At 40.3% G+C, this 22,596-nt stretch overlaps 1 protein-coding gene across 1 annotated transcript in view; it reads left to right on the plus strand.

The window, feature by feature from the left end:
* Positions 1 to 630: 630 nt before the first annotated feature.
* LOC132536318 (midasin-like) overlaps positions 631 to 22,596 on the plus strand; it is a gene marked incomplete at its 5' end in the record, with an annotated part of 40,662 nt that continues 18,696 nt past the window's right edge. The window contains 12 exons of the mRNA XM_060183942.1: positions 631 to 768; positions 5,050 to 5,191; positions 7,283 to 7,458; positions 8,317 to 8,457; positions 9,280 to 9,427; positions 13,166 to 13,488; positions 14,583 to 14,753; positions 15,467 to 15,568; positions 17,391 to 17,598; positions 18,944 to 19,114; positions 20,978 to 21,141; positions 21,802 to 21,891. Of these exons, the coding sequence (XP_060039925.1) occupies positions 631 to 768; positions 5,050 to 5,191; positions 7,283 to 7,458; positions 8,317 to 8,457; positions 9,280 to 9,427; positions 13,166 to 13,488; positions 14,583 to 14,753; positions 15,467 to 15,568; positions 17,391 to 17,598; positions 18,944 to 19,114; positions 20,978 to 21,141; positions 21,802 to 21,891 (1,974 nt within the window). The remainder of the gene's footprint in view (positions 769 to 5,049; positions 5,192 to 7,282; positions 7,459 to 8,316; positions 8,458 to 9,279; positions 9,428 to 13,165; positions 13,489 to 14,582; positions 14,754 to 15,466; positions 15,569 to 17,390; positions 17,599 to 18,943; positions 19,115 to 20,977; positions 21,142 to 21,801; positions 21,892 to 22,596) is intronic.

The raw sequence follows: 22,596 nt of genomic DNA on the forward strand, positions 1-22,596 counted from the left end.
TGACAACAGTAACAACTACAACAAGGGCAACAAAAGGGGGGGAAAATGGCCTCCAGGAGCAGTGGATTCATAGTGCAGGCACTGAGCCTAGCGATAACTCTGGAGGCAAAAAAAAAAAAAAAAAGAAAGAAAGAAAAGTGAGAGGAGTATTATTTATTTATTTATTCCCTTTTGTTGCCCTTGTTGTATTGTAGTTATTATTGTTGTTGTTATTGATGTTACTGTTATTGGATAGGACAGAGAGAAATGGAGAGAGGAGGAGAAGACAGAGGGGGAGAGAAAGACACCTACAGACCTGCTTCACCACTTGTGAAGGATGCCTCTGTAGGTGGGGAGCCAGGGGCTCAAACCTGGACCCTTATGGTGATCTTTTGCGCTTTGTGCCACCTGCGCTTAACCCACTGCACTACCGCCCGACTCCCGAGAGGAGCATTTTTATCTCTGTATTTATCTTATCAGTGTATGCTGGTCTGGATGCGCTCTCTGTCTCACACACACAAACATAAATAAATGGATACATCATTAGAGGAAAAAAATGAATTAAGCTTTGTTTATAATTTTTCCCCATGACAGAACTGACAATCTTTTTTTACTGCTTTTGTGACTTAACTATTGGCTCTTATTTTCAAGGGCTTTTGCCTACCCAAAGAATTTATGGAAGATTCAGCAGGAGAGGGAGCAACTGAATTCCATGACTATGAAGGAAGCGGCCTTGGAGAAGGCGAGGGCACGAAGGATGTGAGTGACCGGATAGAGAATGAAGAGCAGGTATGTTTTCACATATGTGAAATGTGTACATAGTCTACAGAAGCATGCTCATTTTTCCTTCGTTTTTGATATTTAAAATTACACATTTCCCATTTTCTGTTTTTAATTTTTAAAAATATTTTTTATTTATTAACATGAGAGAAAAAGAGCACTATAGCATCACTCTGACACATGAAATGCCATGGATCAATTGGAAACTCATACTTTGCAGCTCAAATCTGTAGCCAATGTGCCATCTCCTGGTCCACTTATTAAAGGTTTCCAAACTGCTATTTGGATGGAGTTTGGGGATTGTGTGTTAAAAAACTTAAAGGAAGGAACTTTGCAATATAATTGTACATGGTGGAATTTCACATGAGAGAAACAGTGAACACAATGCCAGGGATTGAGCCAGGAACTTCTAGCATATAAGTCTTAACCCTATAAGCACAGTTGTTGAAAAATTATTTTTAATGGGAAAGTTTATGAATTTTTCATAGAGTATTTTTGATAGTGGTTCATTTAAGGATAAAAAAAAACTTGACTTTTCTAAGTTATGATTGCATTACACAATAATACCCAAGCTTTCTATTAATAGGTATTATTGTGCCAGAGATATGTCAGTGGGAGGGTGCCTGCCTTGATACACACATAGCCCAGACTTGAGCCCCAGCAGCATATCAGAGGTGCTTATGGAACCAGAGACCCAGTGCTGTTAGTCTCTATTTCCCCTGTATATGAATGAAACATCAGCCTGAAACAGTGAAGTTACACATGTGAGAGGCCCAACTCCATAAAAACAATACAATAAAATAGACATCCGTCCGTCCCTCAGGGCTTTTTTTTTTTTTTTTTTTTTTTTGCAGGGGGGGGTCTCCAGGGTTATTACTAGGGCTTGGTGCCAGCACTACAAATCTGCTGCTTCTGGCAACCATCCTTTTTTTCCCATTGTTGTTGCTGTTATTGTATAGGACAGAGAAATTAAGAGAGGAGTAGAAGACGGGGAGAGAAAGATAACTGCCTGCAGACCTGCTTCACTGTTTTCTAAGCGACCCCCATGCAGATGGGGGGCTCAAACTGGAATCCTTATGTCGGTCCTTGCGCTTCGCTCTACACATTTAACCTGGTATGCTACCACCAAGCCCTCTCCCTCAGGGCTTTTGTTGGGGCTCAGTATCTGCACAATGGCCCCACTGCTCCCAGTGGTCTTTTTGAAATTTGTTTTTTAAGTAGAGACAGAAATGGGATGAAGGTAGTAAAAGAGAGAGATACCTGCAGCAATGCTCAATGGCTTGTAAAGCTTCCCCTTTCAGGTAGGGACCAGGGGATTGAACCTGGAGCCTCGATTGTGGTAATGTGTATACTCTAATGGTGTTCTGCCACCCAGCTCCAACACTTGTTTAAAATAAACAAAAAAAGTTTATTGTTCTGTGTCTTTAAAATATGTTGAAAATTTTAATCTAGGGCCAGTGAAATAGATCATGTGGACAGAGTACTACTTTGCCATGACCCAGGTTCAAGCACAACTCCCACCACATTGAAGGAAGCTTTGGTGCTGTGGTTTCTTTGACTATCTTATCTTTCTATCTTAAAAAGACTTTTAAGAAATATTTAAATGTTTTTCATTTTATTTTATTACTATCTACCTTTCTTTTTTTTTTTTTTTTAAAGAACTTATTTATTTATTTATTCATGAGAAAGATAGGAGGAGAGAAAGAACCAGACATTACTCTGGTACATGTGTTGCCAGGGATCAAACTCAGGACCTCAGGGTTGAGAATCCAGTGCTTTATCCACTGCACCACCTCCCGGACCACACTATCTACCTTTCTTATCTTAAAAAGACTTTTTAGGGAGTCAGGCTGTAGCGTAATGACTTAAGTGCACGTGGCACAAAGCGCAAGGATTCAAGCCCCTGGCTCCCTACCTGCAGGAGAGTCACTTCACAAGTGGTGAAGTAGGTCTGCAGGTGTCTTTCACCCCTCCCACCCCGTATTCCCCTCCTCTCTCCATTTCTCTGTGTTCTATCCAACGACGACATCAATAACAACAAGGGCACCAAAAGGGAATATATATATATATAAAAAGGAAAGACTTTTCGGGGGTTGGGCGGTAGTGCAGTGGGTTAAGCACACGAGGTGCAAAGTGCAAGGACCGCCATAAGGATCCTGGTTCGGGCTCCCGGCTCCCCACCTGCAGGGGAGTGGCTTCACAGGCAGTGAAGCAGGTCTGCAGGTGTCTGTCTTTCTCTTCCCCTCTCTGTCTTCCCTCCTCTCTCCATTTCTCTCTGCCCTATCCAACAACGACGACATCAATAATGATAATAATGACCAAAATAAATGATAAAACAACCAAGGTAACAAAAGGGGAAAAGTGGCCTCCAGGAGCAGTGGATTCGTAGTGCAGGCACCGAGCCCCCGAAGTAACCCTGGAGGCAAAAAAAAAAAAAGACTTTTAAAAAATATTTGTTGTTTTATTTTATTTAACCAGAACACTGCTCAGCTCTGGCATATGGTGGAGCAGGGCTTGAATCTGGGACTTTGGATCCTCAGGCACGAGAGTCTCTCTAAATAACCATTATACCATCTATCCCCCCCCAAAGATTTTCTTTATACTATATATTTATTTTGATAAATTGAAGAACTGGGAGATATCTCACCCCTTAGCATGCACCCATCACCATGTCCAGGGACCCATGTTTGAGCTCCTGGTATCACAGGAACACTGCACTGCACAGGGGCAAGCTCCAGGAGTGGGGAGAGATGCTGTGGTACATCTCATTCCTCTGTCCCTCTTATGTCTCAAAAGAATATTTTTGAAACATTCAAATTATGTGGGTTAACCTCATTGTGTAGTTTTTTTCTTTTAATGCTTATCTCATTTGGCAATTTTCTCATATTTACCCCATCATTTAAATAAGCCAGTGGTAACTTTAAATAGGAGGTAATGGAATACTTTTTTGTTGCCACTAAAATTCTTAGTCTTAAGCATAAGAGTCTCTTTTCATACCCATTATGCTATCTACTCCCACCCAAGAATAATTTCATCCATCATCTGTCAGACTTTTTTTTTTAACTATAATTCAGCTGTTGCCCTAAATTTCTATATGTAAACACATACATTTTCAACTTAAGGCATTTTCATTCATATATATTCATCATTATTATTATTAGATAGAGACAGAAATTGAGGAGAGAGACACCTGCAGCCCTGCTTCACCACTCCCCCAGGGACCAGGCACCTGAACCTGGATCCTTTTGTACTATAATGTGAACACCAGGTGTACCACCTCTTGGCCCCCCCCCCCCCCCATTTAAGGTTTTTTTTTTTTTTTTTTTAATTTTTAGAAACAGAGAGCATGAAAGAGATCATAGCATCTTTAGTATAGTGGGGGCTGGGCACAAACCTAGGTTGAACGCATGGCAAAGCAGCACTCTCTCCAAGTGAGCTATTTTACCAACTATATTTAAGACATTATTATAGCTATTGAATATAAAGAAACCAGGTTGAGGAAGTAGCATAATGATTATCCAAAGAGAGTCTCATGACTGAGGCTTCAGAGTCCCAGGTTCAGTCCCTCTCCTTACCATAAGCCAGAGCTGAGAGCAGTACTCTGGTGAAGAAGGGAAGGAAAGCTGCAAGGCTGTGGAACAGTTTGTAAAACATGCTGCCTTTTATGTTTTAAAAAATTGGGGAGGCAAGAGTAGTAAATTACCATGTATTTGTTGATATATAGTCATAGGTAAAGATGGAACCAGTGGGAATTTTAGAAGATGTCACAAGAAGTTTGTTTTATTCTGTTTCACTTAAAATTCTTTGAATTAATTTCTTTTACTTTGTTATTTTTAAAAAACACTTTAGAATCTAACCATAATGAAGGAGAATAATCATGAATCTTTTGCCCCAAATATAACAGATTATTTAGTAATTTATAGCATAAGAAAAAGTGAACAAGATTACATTTGTAATGAAGTTTGTCTGAATGAGCAGTGATTAAAATAGCTGTTAAAGATGATGATGATGATAAAATCAATAAATTTTTACCTAATAGAATTTGCAAATGTCTTGATTTTTCTTAATTGACATGAAAAATTCAAAATTCCTGACCTACAAATGAAGTAAAATATATATTAAAGTGCAGAAATGTTAAAGCAAACCAGGTTCATTGTGTTTCGTAATCTGTTGGCTCTCCTTTTTCCTTCTCCTAAAGATAATTTTGCATTACTAACTTTGACATTATTTTTTTAGCACCAAATAGTGACTAATTATAATGTTAGTTTGCTGTAATGTTTTTGGATACAGGCAGAAGATACATTTCAGAAAGGTGAAGAAAAAGATAAAGAGGATCCTGACTCAAAAGCAGATATTAAGGGGGAGGATAATGCCATTGAGATGTCAGAAGACTTTGATGGAAAAATGCATGATGGGGAACTTGAAGAACAAGGTTTGAGACTTTATTACTTGATTCTTGTTTTTTAAAAAACACTTCAGGAAATTACATGTTCTGACAAGGAGCTAGTTATAACCTTCTGGAACAAGTTGATAACTTTATTATATATATAATAAATAATATTATATATATATATTCCCTTTTTGTTGCCCTTGGATATATATATATATATATTTTTTTGCCTCCAGGGTTATTGCTGGGGCTTGGTGCCTGCACCACAAAAGCCATTTTCTCCCTCTTGTTGCCTTTGTATTGTGGTGGTCATTATTATTGTTTGTTGTTATATAGGACAGAGAGAAATTGAGAGGAGTGGAAGATGTGGGGAGGAGAAAGATAGACACCTGCAGACCTGCTTCACCACTTGTGAAGCGACTCCCCTGCAGGTGGGAAACCGAGGGCTCGAACCGGGATCCTTACCCCGGTCCTTGTGCTTTGTGCCATGTGTGCTTAGCGCACTGCACTACCACCAGACTCCCTATAACTCTTATTTTTTTAATTTTTATTTTATTTATAAAACTATAGGATAAGAGAGGTACAACTCCACACAATTCCCACCACCAGACTCCTTATTCCATCCCCTCCCCTGATAGCTTTCCTATTCTTTAACCCCCTGGGAGTATAGACCTAAGGTCATTGTGGGATGCAGAAGGTGGAAGGTCTGGCTTCTGTAATTGCTTTCCTGCTGAACATGGGCATTGACTGGTCAATCCATACTCCCAGCCTGCCTCTCTCTCTCTCCCTAGTGGGGCGGAGTTCTGGGGAATTGGAGCTCCAGGACACATTGGTGGGGTTGTCTGTCCAGGGAAGTCTGGTTGGCATCATGCTAGCATCTGGAACCTGGTGGCTGAAAAGAGAGTTAACATACAAAGCAAAACAGATTGTTGACCAACCACCTTCAACCTTCTGCATTCCACAATGACCTTGGATCCATACTCCCAGAGGGTTAAAGAATAGGAAAGCTATCAGGGGAGGGGATGGGATACAGAGTTCTGGTGGTGAGAATTGTGCGAAGCTGTACCCCTCATTAAAACAACAGCAAATTGTTGACCAACCATGAACCTAAAGGCTGGAATAGTGCAGATGAAGAGTGGGGGTGGTGGTGGTTTGTCTCCATTTTGTAGATAGCTAGTAGGCATATTTTAGTTATATTCCAAAGGGCTTGTGGCTATGCTAGTTCTTTTTTTTTACCCTGAACCTGAAATCTGATATGCAAGTGGATATAAGTTATTGTCTGGGGAGATGATGTCATGGCTGGAAAAAGGACCAGAAAGCTGGATCAGGGAAGAAAGTAGCTCCCAAATATGGGAAAGGTATATTAATATTGTTGACTATAAACCCCATTGATTTGATGTGATCTGGGGCCCATATTCAGCTTAGGAACCTATGTGACCTCTGCTTCCCTCTAGATCTGAGCTCATTCTGTGGTCATAAGTAGGAACATTCCAAGCTACCCCAAGTGCCCTCAGGTGTAGCATAGAGTATATGTTCCATCCCTTCGGAGGATGGAACATTCTCTACCATTGTTGATCTAAGTTGATGGCAAGGTCCTATGGGGGCCCACAAAGGGGTCTCTTGTGTTGTTCCTGATAGAGATGACTGGTAACAATGGAGAGGGATTCATTTGAAGTCTAGGCCCATCATATCTGTTTGAGAATCTCAGGACTCCCTGAATAGGGCCCCAGCTGTTTGTTAACTTTGTTTAACTGCAGTTGAAAACAGGAGCCACAAACATATGGCATTACCATCTCCAGTCAGACAGAGTTTATTGCTAATTTCATATTCGTCTTTGAATTAATAGACACACTGATGTTGTCGTGCCTTGTGTGCTAGATAAAGTGGCTTAACAATACTCTTTAGGGAATTTAGGTGAAAAGAGCTTATCTCTCATCTCACAAGTAAATTGCTTTGGCTGCATTAAAGGAACAATAACAGCTCTCTTCTGGTGCATGTCTTCTCTTCTTCCCTACCCACATTACAAAAATTTTGCAATGCAGAAATATAAACCCCAGGCAGGGTCCTTGCTGGGTAGTGGGTTCATACCTGTACACTTTGATCTGGCTACTAAACTCAGTCTTTCCTTTTCAGAAGATGATGAGAAATCAGACAGTGAGAGCAAAGAGTTGGATAAACAAATGGGTGATCTGAATGGTGAGGAAGCTGACAAACTAGATGAAAGACTTTGGGGTGATGATGATGATGATGAAGAGGAGGAAGAGGAAGAAGATAGTAAAACTGAAGAGACTGGACCAGGAATGGATGAGGTAATTAAATGATTTTCACCATCCCATAGTTTCCAGGTTCAGAGAAGGCAATCTCCCATCTACCCAGACTTTGTCACATACTGCTTTTCCTTTTCTGTCTTTGTTCTTTTTGTTTCTCTCCCTTATTGACTATATTCAGAGGAAAAAATAGTAGTGTGACCCCACAGTGTAGATGTTGCAGTAGATAAAACCTGAGTTTGATCCCCAGCATTGCATGTACCAAGATGATATATATTCTGGTGTCCCTCCACCCTTTACCTATCCCTTCCCCCCCCCCCCCCCAAGAGCACTGCTTAACTCTGACTTAAAGTGTGGTATGGGAGCTTGAACCTGCAACTTATGAGCCCCAGGCATGAGAGTCTCTACCCCCTCCCCCTCTTCTCTCATCTTAAAAAGGGGAGGGGGCTGGGGAGGCAGCATAATGGTTATGCAAATTAATTTCAAGTTCTGTTCTCAAGTTCAATCTCAGGCACCACCATTGCCAGAGTACTCTGGTTAAAAAAAAAGATTAGCCTGGCCTGTACCAGCCTACATATCATGGAAGAGCAAAGTTAAGACTTTGTATATATGCTCTAATTCTACTATTGGCCTCCTCTAGCTTCTAGTTAAGGTGAATTCCAGGGCTCTACAGCCACTCAGTATACAACAGCACTCACTCTCACCATTACTGTTGCATCATGGGCAGTTCTTTCTAGTACCGGGATGATACCCTCCTAGTTTGATAAATCTGTGCAGTAGGCCCAACAGGCAGAAATAGCACATGTGTTAAAGCTACATTAGGTAGACCTACCCTGTGTGAAAGCAGTTTCTAAGGTCTCAAGTGATAATATTTTATTTTTTTCTTCCTCTGACCTTTAGGAAGATTGTGGACTTGTTGCTAAAGATGACACCTTGGATGATGAGAAGTCAAAAAGAGATAAAAAACAACAGGACAAGGTAGAAGAGGAAGAAGTTGATGATGGAAATGGCCAAGACAAAATTAATGAACAAATAGATGAGGTAATGAAGATTAGGAACTCAAGGTCAATGAAACTACATGGCACAGCTTTTGGCATAGCTGAAGAGCAAATTTTCCTGCCATGTGTGTTTGAGCCTAGCCCCTCCTTGGTGATGGAAACTTTGATGTTGTGATGCCTTTCACTTTCTTTGTCTCTATCTTAAAAAAAAAAAAAAAAGAAAAGTTCTCTTGCCATTTCTCATTTGTTTCCTATAACTTTATAAAAGATGATTTGCAAAGCTTCTTGCAGGGAATAAACCTATCCATTAGTTACTAGTTAGGTAGTCTTCAAACTGTAGTCTGAAGGTAAAACCCAGAACCCTCTTCTTCTTATAAGTTTCAGTTTCTTATTTTAGATTGAGTAACCAAGAGCCTTTCTAGTGAAATTTGAAATTCCAAGAATATCTAAAAATATTAGTAAAATTCCGATGTGCTAATAATTTTACGGAAGAGACATTCTCTCAGTGTAACTAGAAATTACTCTATATGACTGCTACTACTTTAAAAAATATATGAGGTTAAACGCAGGTGGTGCAAAGCTCAAGGACTGGTATAAGGATTCTGCTTCGAGCCCACAGCTCCCCACCTGCAGGGGAGTTGCTTCACAAGTGGTGAAGCAGGTCTGCAGGTGTCTATCTTTCTCTCCCCTCTCTGTCTTCTCCTCTTCTCTCAGTTTCTCTCTGTCCTATCCAACAGCAGCAACATCAGTAACTACAACAGTAGAACAACAAGGGCAACAAAAAGGAATAAATAAATATTAAAAAAAGAAAAGAAAAATATGTATGTATTCTTTCCCTCCACCCCCTTCTCTCCATTTTCCAAAGAGAGAATATGATGAGAATGAAGTGGACCCTTACCATGGCAGTCAGGAAAAGCTGCCAGAACCTGAAGCTTTAGACCTTCCAGATGACTTGAACCTGGATGCTGAAGACAAGAATGGCAATGAGGACACAGACCATGAAGAAGGAGAAGGTAAGTCTTATGCAGACCTGAAGAGACTAATTTGAACCCTTTGAAAACAGTAATGATTTCATTTCAGGCCAATTTTATAGCCATGCTGTAAGTCTGTTCAGTTCAGCTTCTGCTTGGGAATGTTACTGCTGCTTTGTCACATTTCTTATCTAAGTATATTCAAAGCTTATAAACCAACAGGTCAGTCATTTGTTACCTGTCCTGTGTTTTGGTGCTACTGTGCCTGGGTGGAGCTCTATCTCCTCATAGTCACCATTGTGTGCCCCACCTCATGGTTTGATGTAAAGCGGCAGTCTGACCATGCTAGACCTCTCTGGAGTCCATTTTCAGCTTTCTTAGGAAAATAATTGTTTCAGTTATTGATGATTATGTTAAGTTCTGGGTTTAGTCTAAGATTCAAAGCCTTTTCTGGGGAATGTGCATTGTTTAATGAATACTGCTTGTAAGAGAGGCCTCACCTTCGTGAAGAAAAGAAAAATGCAGGCTGATTACTGTTTTTAAACACCATATGGGAGGTGGGTACATGATAGAAAGAGACTCTCATGCCTGAGACTTCAGTGTCCCAGGTTTAATCCCCCAAACCACCATAAACCAGAACTGAGCAGTGCTCTGGTAAAAACAACAATAATAAAACCATAGTGGAACTAAAAGTAGGTTACAAAAGACTATATGACAAGAACCATTTTGCCACATTAAATTTTTTTAAAAACCTAAATATTACTTATAGGTGTAAAAATATAGAAAGGAGTTAAATAGTAACTTCAGGCAAGTATGGTGAGGTCTGAGGAGATAGAATGAAGACTCCAGATAGTTATACCGATAACCAGTGAACTCTTAAAAGAACAAGTGACAGAGTTTCCATACCAAAAGCTCTGAGGTCCCAGATTTAATCCTTGGCATCACCCAAGCCAGAGCTAAGCAGTGGTCCTGTACAAAAAAAAAAAAAAAAACAACAAAAAGTGGCAATAGTGTGATACAAGAAAGTATTAACACATCTGTTGAATTGAGAAGAGTTTATTTATTTATTTATTTTTGGTAGAACCTGAATGTCACACATGTACTAAGTCATCATTCTAGTTCTATTTTTTTCATTCAGATAGAGAGGGAGAGATTCCTCATTGCCATAGTATTTCCCATGTGGTGGTGTGGCGATTTTTATTTTGTTTCGTTTTGTTACTTAATGTGGACACACACACACACACACACACATACACCCATACCCATCACTCTGGCATAAATGGTGCCAGAAATTTATCACACACACACACACACACACACAACCATATTCTGTCATAAATTGTGCCAGAAATTTAACACACACACACACACATCATAAATTGTGCCAGAAATTGAGCCTGGTACCTCATGCATGCAAATCTTGCACTGTATACTGAACCCCTTTCTCAGCCAGATATGGCTGGCATAATACTGATTTTTCTTTCATTGTTTTAATATTTTTATTTTGGATAGAGACTGAAATTGAGAAGGGAGGGAGAGGGAGAGAGACAGAATATAATAAGTGGGGGCCAGGTGGTGGCACACCTGTGTTATAGTGTGCAAGGACCCAGTTTCAAGCCCCTAGTCCCTACCTGCAGGGGGAAAGCCTCACAAGTGGTGAAGCATTGCTGCAGGTGTCTTTCTGTCTTTCTATCACCCCCTTCCTCTCAATTTCTGCCTATCTACCCAGTAAATAAAGATAATTAAAAAATTATGGTGTATTACACCAAAATAAATGACTTTGCAGTGGGGTTGGGGGGTCATGTCCTAGAACATGATGGCAGAGGACAACCTAGTGAGGCTTATATTGTTATGTGGAAATATTATGCATATACAAACTATTGTATTTTACTGTTAACTGTAAACCATTAATCCCTCAATAAAGAAAATTTAAAATGTCTTTTTAAGAGAATATTTATAAGCTATTTACTCTATGTGAACATCCAGTCTCACTTTATGCATTTCATGCATATTATATCTATATGCTGGGGACTAAATATTTTTTTAATTTTTCTAACAAAATGAAGTTCACCAACTGTTCCCAGTGGTCAAAAATATTGTTCTTGCTTGTGGTGACTTCTAGAATGTTTTAAATGGATTTATTGATTTTTATTAGTTATTTAATACTGATTAACAAGATTATAGGATAAGAGGGGTACAATTGCATACAGTTCCTACTACCAGAGATAAGAGGGGTACAATTGCAAGTGGTGAAGCAGGTTTGCAGGTGTCTTTCTGTCTCTCTCTCTCTTTTTTTTAAGAGTGTTTTGATATATGTCCTATTTGTGGTGGTCTGGTTGTTTATAGGAGACCTTTCAGAACTTCTTTCAGGCTTGGTGATGGTTGCTTCCTTCAACTGTTGCTTGTCTGAGAAGGTTTTGATGCTTCCATCTAGTCTGAATGACAGTCTAGCAGGATATAGTATTCTTGGCTGAAAGCCTTTCTCATTGAGCACTCGATAGATATCTTGCCATTCTCTTCTGGCCTGTAGTGTTTGTATGGAGAAGTCTGCTGCTAATCTTATGGGTTTTCCTTTGTAGGTGACTCTTTGTTTTTCTCTTGCAGCCTTGAGGATCCTTTCTTTATCCTTATTCCTTTCCATTCTAAGTATGACATGTCTTGGTGTCTTTAGGTCTGGGTTAATTCTGTTTGGGACCCTCTGGGCTTCTTGAATCTTTATGTCTTTGGTGTTGTCTAGACTAGAGAAATTTTCAGCTATTATGGCCTGGAGAATGCTTTCTTCCTCCCCTTCTCTTTCTTCCTCTGGTAAGCCAATAATGTGTATATTGTTTCTTTTGAAGTCATCCCATAGGACTCTGTTGTTGTTTTCAGCATCTCTTAATCTCTTTTTGAGATCTCTTACTTCGTTTTTAGTTGTCTCTAATTCATCCTCAATCTTGCTAATTCTGTCTTCAGCCTCATAGATTCTATTCTCTCTGCCCTCTACTGCTTTCTGGAGTTCATCTATTTTGTTGCCCTGCTCTGATACTGTTTTAGCTTGTTCAGCTAGTTGCCTTCTTAGCTCAGCGATTTCAGCTTTCAGCTCTCTAATAACCATGAGATAATTAGAATTTTCTTCCATTTTCTCATTTGTTGTTCCTGCATTTCTGATTACAATTTTTTCAAATTCTTTACTCACTCCTGTTATTATTTCCTTAGCTAATGTTTGGATGTTGAACTCGTTGTTTTGTGCTTCACCCTCTGGAGGACTTTTAGCTGGACTCTTGTCCTGGTTCGAGTCTCCAATATTTTTTCTTGTTGTTTTAACTATTTTATATATGTTAACAGTTTTTTCAATCCCTGAGTTGGAGCTCAGTGGTGTAAAAGCCTCTTTTTTTTTTCTTCCCTGTAGGCTATGGGAGCCTGAGGGCTTTTAAACTATCAATAGGCTTCTTAGCTTAATCACTGACTCCTGACCAAGAGATAAAGCAGGGTGTGGCAGAGATAATCTAGTGGTTATGCAAAGAGACTTGAACATCCCCTCAGCTATGCCACCGAGGTATAGGTCTTCTCCTGAGTTTCCCGGTTAGATCTCTGTCCCCTGGTGTCCCTCCCTGTTGCTGCTCCAGATTCTGAGGGTAGTAGCAATGGAGACTCAGAGTTGCACTTAGTGAGTCTCTGGGGAGTCCTTTCCTCCCTTAAGCTGTCCCCTTGTTGTGGAGCAGACTGGAGGTGGTGTCTCCATTAGTAGAAAGAAATTCTACTGTTTTTAAAATTCCATGTTCTTTTTGTTCTATCTAGAAGAGAATCCTTTGGAAATTAAGGAAAAATCCATGGATACTGAAGAAACAGGCTGTAAAGCTGAGGAAGAAAACAAAGAAACTGAGGCTGACCAGAGTGAAGGTCAAGGTCAACATGAGCCTGAGGAAGGTCTTGGTGAAGATGACAAAGTGGAGGTAGAGGAAGAGATGGACACAGGAGCTGATAACCATGACAAAGATGCTGCTGAACATCCTGAAGAAAACTCAGAGGAGGAACAACAGTCCCTCGAGGATAGGGACAAGGAAGCCAGTGAGGAAAATGAAGAGAATGGGGTGTCTGTTGACCAAGGTCTCCAGCCCCAGGTATCTTGGACTTTCTGGCTTGTCTTATGTTTTTTGTTTGTTTATTTTTTGTTTTTGTTTTTTCCTCCGGGGTTATCACTGGAGCTTGGTACCTGTACTACGAATTCATTGCTCCTCACAACCCTCTCTTTTTTTCCCCATTGTTGTTAATGGATAGGACAGAGAAATTAAGAGAGATGGGGAAGACAGAAAGGGGGAAAGAAAGATAGACCTGCTTAACCACTTTTGAAGCAACACAATGGGTTCCTATGAGTGGGAAGCTGGGGGTTCTATCTGGGATCCTTGTTCTGATCCTTGTGCTTCACACTATCTGTGCTTAACCCAGTGCGCTACTGCCCAACACTCTGGCTTATCTTATTTATTTATTTTTATAAAAAGGAAGCACTGACAAAAGCCATAGGATAAGAGGGTTACAACTACACAATTCCCACATGCTAGAAAACTGGATTAGGAAAGAAGTAGTTCCTAAATATGAGAAAGGTATATAAATATTGTTGACTATAAACCGCATCGATTTGATGTGATCTGGGGCCCATATTCAGCTTAGGAGCCTATGTGACCATTGCATTCCTGTAGATCTTGAGCTCACATTCTGTGGTCATGAGTAGGAACATTCCAAGCTGCCCCAATTTCAGGAGCCATTTTTCTCAGTGACTTATGTTATGTGTGATAGTGAGGAGGAGAAGCTACATTATTCCTTTTTTAAAAATTTCTTTATTGGGGAATTAATGTTTTACATTCAACCATAAATATAATAGTTTGTACTTGCATAATATTTCCCAGTTTTCCATATAATAATACAACCCCCACTAGGTCCTCTGTCATTATTTTTGGACCTGTAGTCCCCTCCCCCCCCCCAGAGTCTTTTACTTTGGTGCAATATGCCAATTCCCGTTAAGACTACATTATTATTAGAATCTCAGGGATATTTGCCATCCAGTTTTGGGTTTCTATTTACACTCCTCTCTGGCTTATCATCTCTCTGTAGACTTTCCTCTCTGTCAGGATTGGGGTGTCTGCTTGCTTCAGGGAGGGGTCTCCCCTCATGTTCTCCCTTAAGAGTGATTTACTAGTTTATTTGATTTCTTCCACAGAAGCAAGAAGAAGGAGGAGGAGGAGAGCACTCTGACACAGAGGAGCCAGTGCCAGAGGCTACAGAGAGGAAGGAGCATGAGTCCTGTGGGCAGACTGGTGTGGAAAGTGTGCAGAGTGAGCAAGCAATGGAGCTGGCTGGGGCTGTGCCTGAGAAGGAGCAGGGGAAGGAGGTAATGAGCTCTGTCACTCAGCCAGCTGCTCTTTGGAGAATTTCTTCTGCGTGTCTGAAGCCACACTCTAATCATAATAATAACTATTATTATTATTACTATTATTATTATGCCTCCAGGGTTATCGCTGGGGCTCAGTGCCTGCACTATGAATCCACTGCTCCTAGAGGCCATTTTTTCCATTTTGTTGCCCTTGTTGTTGCCATTGCTGCTGCTGTTGGATAGGGCAGAAAGAAATCAAGGGAGATGGGGAAGACAAAGAGGAGAAACAGATAGACACCTGCAGACCATGTTCCAGTCCTTGTGCTTTACGCCATGTGCACTCAATAATTATATATAATTCTTTGTTCTAGATGACATCTAATAGCACGTTTTTGATAAAAGCAATCATGGGTGGTCAGGCAGTGGCACACTGGGTTAAGCGCACATAGTACAAGGACCCATGCAAGGATCTGGGTTTGAGTCCCAGGCTCTCCACCTGCAGGGGGATCACTTCACAAGTAGTGAAGCAGGTTTGCAGATGTCTATCATTCTCGGTCCCTGTCTGTCTTCCCCATCCCTCTCAAATTACCCTGTCCTATCCAGTAAAACATGGGGGGAAAAATGGCCCCCAGGAGCAGTGGGAAGAGAAGCTGTGCACAATGCAGTATGGTAGCCAGTTGCCTCAGTAGCTTCCTTCATACTCAATTCTTTTTTTGACTTGGATTTCCTAGGAGCATGGGAGTGGAGCTGCGGATGCAAACCAGGCAGAAGGCCATGAATCCAACTTCATCGCTCGGTTGGCCTCCCAGAAACACACCAGGAAAAACACACAGGTCTCTTAACACTGTCCACCTAATGATAGATAAATGATGTGTAAGAAATGAGACTCTAAAAGGGCAAAGACCAAGAGTTTTCCCACTGGACCCCTGTCACTGGGACTTGTTCACTGCAGCTGGACTGCAACTGGATGCACACTTCTTCTCTAGCTCTGTCTGCCTTTATGGGGCTTAAGAGCCAGGTGTTTTATTTCATTGCCTAGCGCCAACCAGTCTTACTCCTTTCATTGTATGTAGACTTTTTCACTTGAAAAGTAGATTTTGTGGGGCCGGGTGGTGGTGCACCTGGTTGAGCACACGTATTACAATGTGCAAGGACCTGGTTTCTAACCCCCGGTCCCCACATGTAGGGGCGAAGCTTTATAAGTGGTGAAGCAATGCTGCAGGTGTTTCTCTGTCCCTCCCCCTCTCTATTACCCTCTTGATTTCTGGCTCTCTCCAATAAATAAAGGTAATAAATCTTTTTTAAAAGTTTTTTTTTTTTTTTTTAAGAAAGTAGATTTTGCTGGGTCAGGTACTTATCCACTAAAGCACACACTTTACCATATATGAGAACCCAGATTTGAGCCTTTGGCCATGATATGGAAACACTGTGTATATAAGGAAGCTTCACAAGTGGTGTTATAGTGTGTCTCCTCTTTTGGTCTCCCTCTTTCCTCTATGTCTCTCAGGAAAAAAGAATCCACCAGAAGCAGTGGAATCATGCAGGCATAAATTATTTATTTTAAATATACTTTTCATCATTTTGACCTTTTTTTTTCTTTAAATTCTAAAAATGTTTGATAGATTTTTATGAGACCTTGACTGAGACCAGAGCACTATTCAGCACTGGCATGTGCCAATGCTAGGGATTGAACCTGGGGTCTGCATCAGCAGTGTCTATACCCCCCCCCCCTCCACACACACACACCAGGGTCATCACATGACTCCACCATTCCCAGTGGCCATTTTTTAAGATTTATTTACGGGGGGCTGGGCACTGACTCACTCGACAGAGTGCACACATATCATGTGCAAAGATTTGGGTTCAAAGCTCCCAGTCCCCACCTGGAAGAGGAGAAACTTCACAATTGGTGAAGCAGTGCTGCAAGTGTATCTCTTTCTCTCTCCCTCCTTATCTTCCCTCTCCCCACTCAGTTTCTTTCTGTCAATGAAAAAAAATGGAGGAAGTAACCCATTTAAAAAAATGATTTATTTACTAAAATGAGAGAGAACCAGAATATTGCCCTGGCCTCAGAATTTTTTTTATTATTACTTTTATTGGTTTGCCTGCACTATGAATCCACTGCTCCTGGAGGCCTTTTTTTTTTTTTTTTTTCCATTTTGTTGTTTTATTGCCATTGCTGCTGTTGTTGGATAGGACAAAGGGGGGAGAGAAAGAGACACCTGCAGCCCTGCTTCATCACCTTTGAAGTGACCCTCCTGCAGGTGGGGAGCTTGAACTTGGGTTCTTCTGCTGGTCCTTGTGCTTTGCTTCATGTGTGCTTCACCTGCCTGCTTCCTCCACCCCAATTAGTTTTTAAACAAGTAATACATATACACATGATAAAAAAACAATTCCCTAAGTTTTTTTTTTTTTTTTTAAATCCTATTCTTGTTCTCAAACCACCTGTTTCTTTGGTCCCTTACCTTTATTTCACGTATAAAGTTTATCATAGAGGTCATTCTACATTAGTATATATAGAGATCTGCCTTTTTTTTTCCTTCTTCAGGTGCTACATTGAGCTTATTCCTGTGTGGTTATGCCTGATTTATTTACCAGCCTCCTTGTTACCATTATAGATAATACTCTTAATGAATTTCCTCATATTTCCCACAGAGTTTTAAAAGGAAACCTGGGCAGGCTGACAATGAACGTTCCATGGGTGATCAAAACGAGCGTGTGCATAAGCGGCTAAAGACTGTGGATACTGACAGCCCCACTGAGCAGGAGCCAGTCCAGCCCCAGACTCAGGCCCAGGTGGAGGATGCTGAAGCCTTTGAACATATTAAACAAGGCAGTGATGCTTATGATGCACAAACCTATGGTAAGGTGCCAGCAAGGCTTTGCCTTTGCTTGCTGAGTTCTGTATGAGCTTATTCTGTGTGACTGTATACCTTCCAGGTGTTAGTACAAACACATGTGTGGAGAGAAGAGTTCTTTAAGTCTTATTTTCTCTCTAATAGGAGCTGTGCAGAAATACAATTTAGTTTTGGTGTGAAGATGTTCACAGATAAGTGCAAATAGTCAAGGTTCCTGGGTTTTTATTTTCTGTTATAAATATTCTTGACAACAATTTGCCACATCAAACCCAATACTGACCTCAGGGTTTCTTAGTACTGAATATTTCTTTTTAATTCTTCTGGCTGATAACCTGCAGTGTTGGGAACTGTGAACTTGAAATACATGTTTTCCCTATTAGTTGAAAAGGAAGAGGGGGAAAAATAAATCTCTGCACATGGAACAACTGGTTAGTGGCTGATCAGTCTCCCCTTAGTTTCAGCGGGTGACTTCACTATTGAATTGCTAGTATGTAAACTGATGTTCACACTAGCCACATCTGGATGGTACAAAAATGGTTGCACAGTTATAGGTTCTGTTTTTCTTTCACAAGTCTGCTTCTTAGAGCAGTAATAATAATTAGTAATAATAATAGCTACCATGTAATGACTGTTCACTTTGTTGCTCAGAAAATGACCATAAATCTCATCCAGTAATGTATGAGCTGGAATATCTTTATTTTATATGTTTCTTCTCTGTCATTACCTGGCTTTCACCACTCTGGGCAAACATTTCAGATAAAGAGCAGTTAAAACACAACACTGAACTCCAGTGTGATAGGGGTCAGACTTGAGTTGCAAGCATGGCAAAGGAGATACCAACCCTGAGATATTTCCATCATAAAGTTGTGCACTTTGAGCCCAAAGAAGTGTAAGAACTAGGGTGGAGGTAGGTAGTATAAGGGTTATGCAAAGAGACTGTTATGCCTGTGGCTCTTAACAATCCAGGTTCAATCCCCAACACCACCAAAAGCTGATAAAATTTTTTTTAAATAATAAAATAAAAAATATATAATAATAAATTTTAAAAAGCTGATAAAATTTTTTTTAAAAAAAGTAAGAATTACTCCAGTCACAATTTGAGGATTTTCACATTGGCCTTTTTGAATCCACTTTCTCTATCTTCCTCCCACTTTCCCTCCCTCTTTCTCTGTCTCCCTCCCACTTTCCCTCCCCTTCTACCAGAGCACTCCTCTGCTTGTTATGGCTGTGTGTGGGATTGGACCTAGGACTTCAGAGCCATAGGAATAAAAGTCTTTTGCATGACCATTATTTTGTCTCTCCTGCTCTTGCCTAATTTCTTACTCGTCTGTGTGTGTGTTTTGTTGGCAGATGTGGCCAGTGAGGAGCAGCAGCAGCTTGCACAAGACCCTCAAAAGGATCAGGAAGAAGAGGAGATAGAGGATAACTTCATGGACACAGACAAGCAAGAGGAGCTCAGAGCAGTAGACATGGAGCAGCTGAAGCCAGAAGAGGTCAAGTCAGGGACGACAGCAAGCTTGGGTGAGCCCAAATGCGAGCAGATCTTCCCTAAGCTCTCTGGCTTTGTGAAGTCACAGCTTCTGTATCACAGTCAAATGTCACCTGCTCTTCCATCTCCTCTTTGGCTTAGATACTCTTGCCACTAATAATTTCACTTGGGAGTCGTGATATAGGCCGCTATTGAAGGAGATTGACAAAATTCCATTGATATTATTTATTTTTATTTAATTAATTTATTTGCCTCCAGGGTTATTGCTGGGGCTCAGTGCCTGCACCACAAATCTACTGCTCCTGGAAGCCATTTTTGCTCTTGTTGTTTTATTGTTGTTGTCATTGTTGTTGGATAGGACAGAGAAATCAAGAGAGGAGGGGAAGACAGAGGGGGAGGGAAAGATAGACACCTGCAGACCGGCTTCACCGCTTGTGAAGCAACTCCCCTGTAAGTGGGGAGCCAGGGGCTCAAACCGGGATCCTTACGCTGGTCCTTGTGCTTTGCGCCACCTGCACTTAACCCCCGCTGCGCTACTGCCTGACTCCCAATATTATTTATTTTATTTGTTTTTACCAGGGCACTGCTCAGCTGTGGTTTATGGTGGTAAAAATTATTGAAAGGTTGTTGTACTACCAATGCTATCGCCCCAGCTCCTATAAGTCTTTTATAAACATATATAAGAAAATGGGGACTGGGCAGTGGCACACTGGGTTAAGTGCACATAGAACGAAGCGCAAGTACCCATACGATAACCCTAGAGGCAAAAAAAGAAAACAGAACAAAATGTTTACTCTAGTTGTGTCAATTATTACAGAAATAATGTTTTCAATTTTATGAAGGTACACAATATCAATGCATAAGATGTAGCAAAATAATTAAAAAATTAGAATGGGGGAGATGTATATGAAAAATAATAAAATTTCTTATATCTTATATTCCTATTTTATTGTATAATTATTTTATATATATTATATTAATTATAAAATATTTTGAGTTCTTATAAGAAAAGCTCCACATGACACACAATTTAAAGCCACAATTCTACCAGGCTTGTCAAAGTAAACAGCTGTCTTCAACACAAGAGTTAGAAGAAGGGAAAATGGGTGTCGGACAATAGTGCAGCAGGTTAAATGCACGTGGCGCAAAGCACAAGGTCCAACGTAGAGATCCCGGTTTGAGCCCCCAGTTCCCCACCTGCAGGGCAGTCACTTCATGGGAGGTGAAGCAGATCTGCAGGTGTCTATCTTTCTCTCCCCCTCTCTGTCTTCCCTTCCTCTCTCCATTTTTCTCTGTCCTATCCAACAACAAACGACATCAACAACAATAATAACCACAAGGACAACAAAAGGGGGGAAAATGGCCTCCAGGAGCAGTGGTTTAGTAGTGCAGGCACTGAGCCCCAGCAATAACCCTGGAGGCCAATAAAAAAAAAAAGGGAAAATTTGGGGAGTAAAAATTGGAAAAGGAGTTGGGTGATAGTGCAGCAGGTTAAGCGCAGGTGGCACAAGGACCAGCGTATGGATCACGATTCGAGCCCCCATCTCCCCACCTGCAGGGGAGTCACTTCACAAGTGGTGAAGCAGGTCTGCAGGTATCTTTCTCTCCCCCTCTGTCTTACCCTCCTCTCTCCATTTCTGTCTGTCCTATCCAACAACAATGACATCAATAACAACAATAATAACTACAACAACAAGGGCAACAAAAAGGGAATAAATAAATAAATATAAAAATTTTTTAAATAATTGGAAACATCTGTTTCAAATAGAAAAACTTTATGAATACACATGCATTGAGGAATGAATGAGTGAAATGATCAATAGTGTTGATAGGTAATAGGAAGCATTCATTGTTACTGTTACAGTAAGTAAAACTATGTCCTTATCTGCAAACAGTCTTTGATGAGATGGAGATGGAGACCCACCCTGTTAAAGAAGAAGAAGACCAAGACTCCAGGAAAGACAAATCTCATGAGGAGACAGAGAATGAGAAGCCAGAGAGAAGTCGAGATTCAACCATTCATACAGTCCACCAGCTTCTCATAGATACAATTTTCCCGGTACTAAAACCTCCATAAATTCCTGATTTAATAAGTGGATAATATATATATATGGTGCTTTTAAATCTTTGTCTTTAAACTATATGGGAAATCTGGTTGTTGGGTATGACAGTTCTCTAAGCAAAGAATACTATTCCAATAGTTAATCCTAGAGTTAATCCACAGTAGGTGGTCTGTGCCCTGACCTGGCTAGAATGAGGGGTCAAGTGTCTGGTGTTCACATAGACTCCTCTCACATCCACCATATGCGTATGAGAAGCTTGTAGAACAACTAGCAGTTAGTATTGGTTACATAGCAAGAACTTTGGCATAATGCCTGCATTTTTAACTGCTGAGTTATTTATCCTGGTTATTTGAGTTAATGGCCATCTAGATTAATCAGAAAATGTTTTTATTATTGAAATATTTGTGGCTATATTATCTCTATTTAGCTGGGGTGGATTTATAAATGTTCAGAATTCCTGTATCCACCCTATTTTTACAAAGTGGGATACCAACGAAAATAGTTGTCTCTCATTTTCTTACCATGCCATTACATTTGTGAAGTCTTATTCTCGCGGGTATGTAGTTGGAGTTCATACTCCAAGAAGAAGAAGCCAGAAGCAGTGAGTTGTGGGTTCTAACTTGGGATACTTCTCATATGTGATCCTTTCTTATTAGCCATTTCTAAAAGATGTCAGTGAACTAAGACAAGAGCTGGAGAGACAGCTAGAAATGTGGCAGTCACATGAACCTGGAAGTCCAGAAGAAGTAAGTCACTAGTCTTTTCATCAAACTTCTTGACTTGTTTATTTAAGATACAACAAATGTTGTATCTTAAATAGCTCCATTTCTATTTGTATAACAGACAGAGTACATGGAGGATATAATTATAATTGATGCTTACATCTGCTACTTTCTCCCCAATTTGCTGTATCTATCACTTAATAAAAACAGAAACTGGGTATGTTTAGTTTCTGTAACTGCTGCTCCTCACTCTGTAGTAGATGTAATAGATGTGAGAGTGATTGAAAAATGGGGCAGAAGTCTACACTGAGTTTTCCTCTGCCACCTGGAGGTGTTAACTAATTCACATGACAATGTAGATTGAACAGAAGTTTCATATCTAATGACTTAGTAGACCAAATTTACATATTTTATTTTATATCTATTATCATCATTCTCACAACATAAGTGTATTGAGTACCTGGCCATAGCAGGCACACACACACAAAAAAATGTGGAGCTTTTGCATCTGAATAAACACACTGTTGAATAGATTAATTGGGAGATTTGCATTCACTTGTCATTCACTTTGTTACTTGCTCCTGAGATGTCATGATTTAAGTAACTAGAAATGCTGGCACCAAAATTGCCCATTCACAGTCTCTTCCTTACCTGATGTGGATTAGGTGTTGATTTGGTCATGGATTTTGATGTTTTCATTGTCTTGGTTTATTCTTTTTCACTTGAACT

This window comes from Erinaceus europaeus, unplaced genomic scaffold (genome assembly GCF_950295315.1).
Source record: "Erinaceus europaeus unplaced genomic scaffold, mEriEur2.1 scaffold_550, whole genome shotgun sequence".
NCBI lineage: Eukaryota > Metazoa > Chordata > Mammalia > Eulipotyphla > Erinaceidae > Erinaceus > Erinaceus europaeus.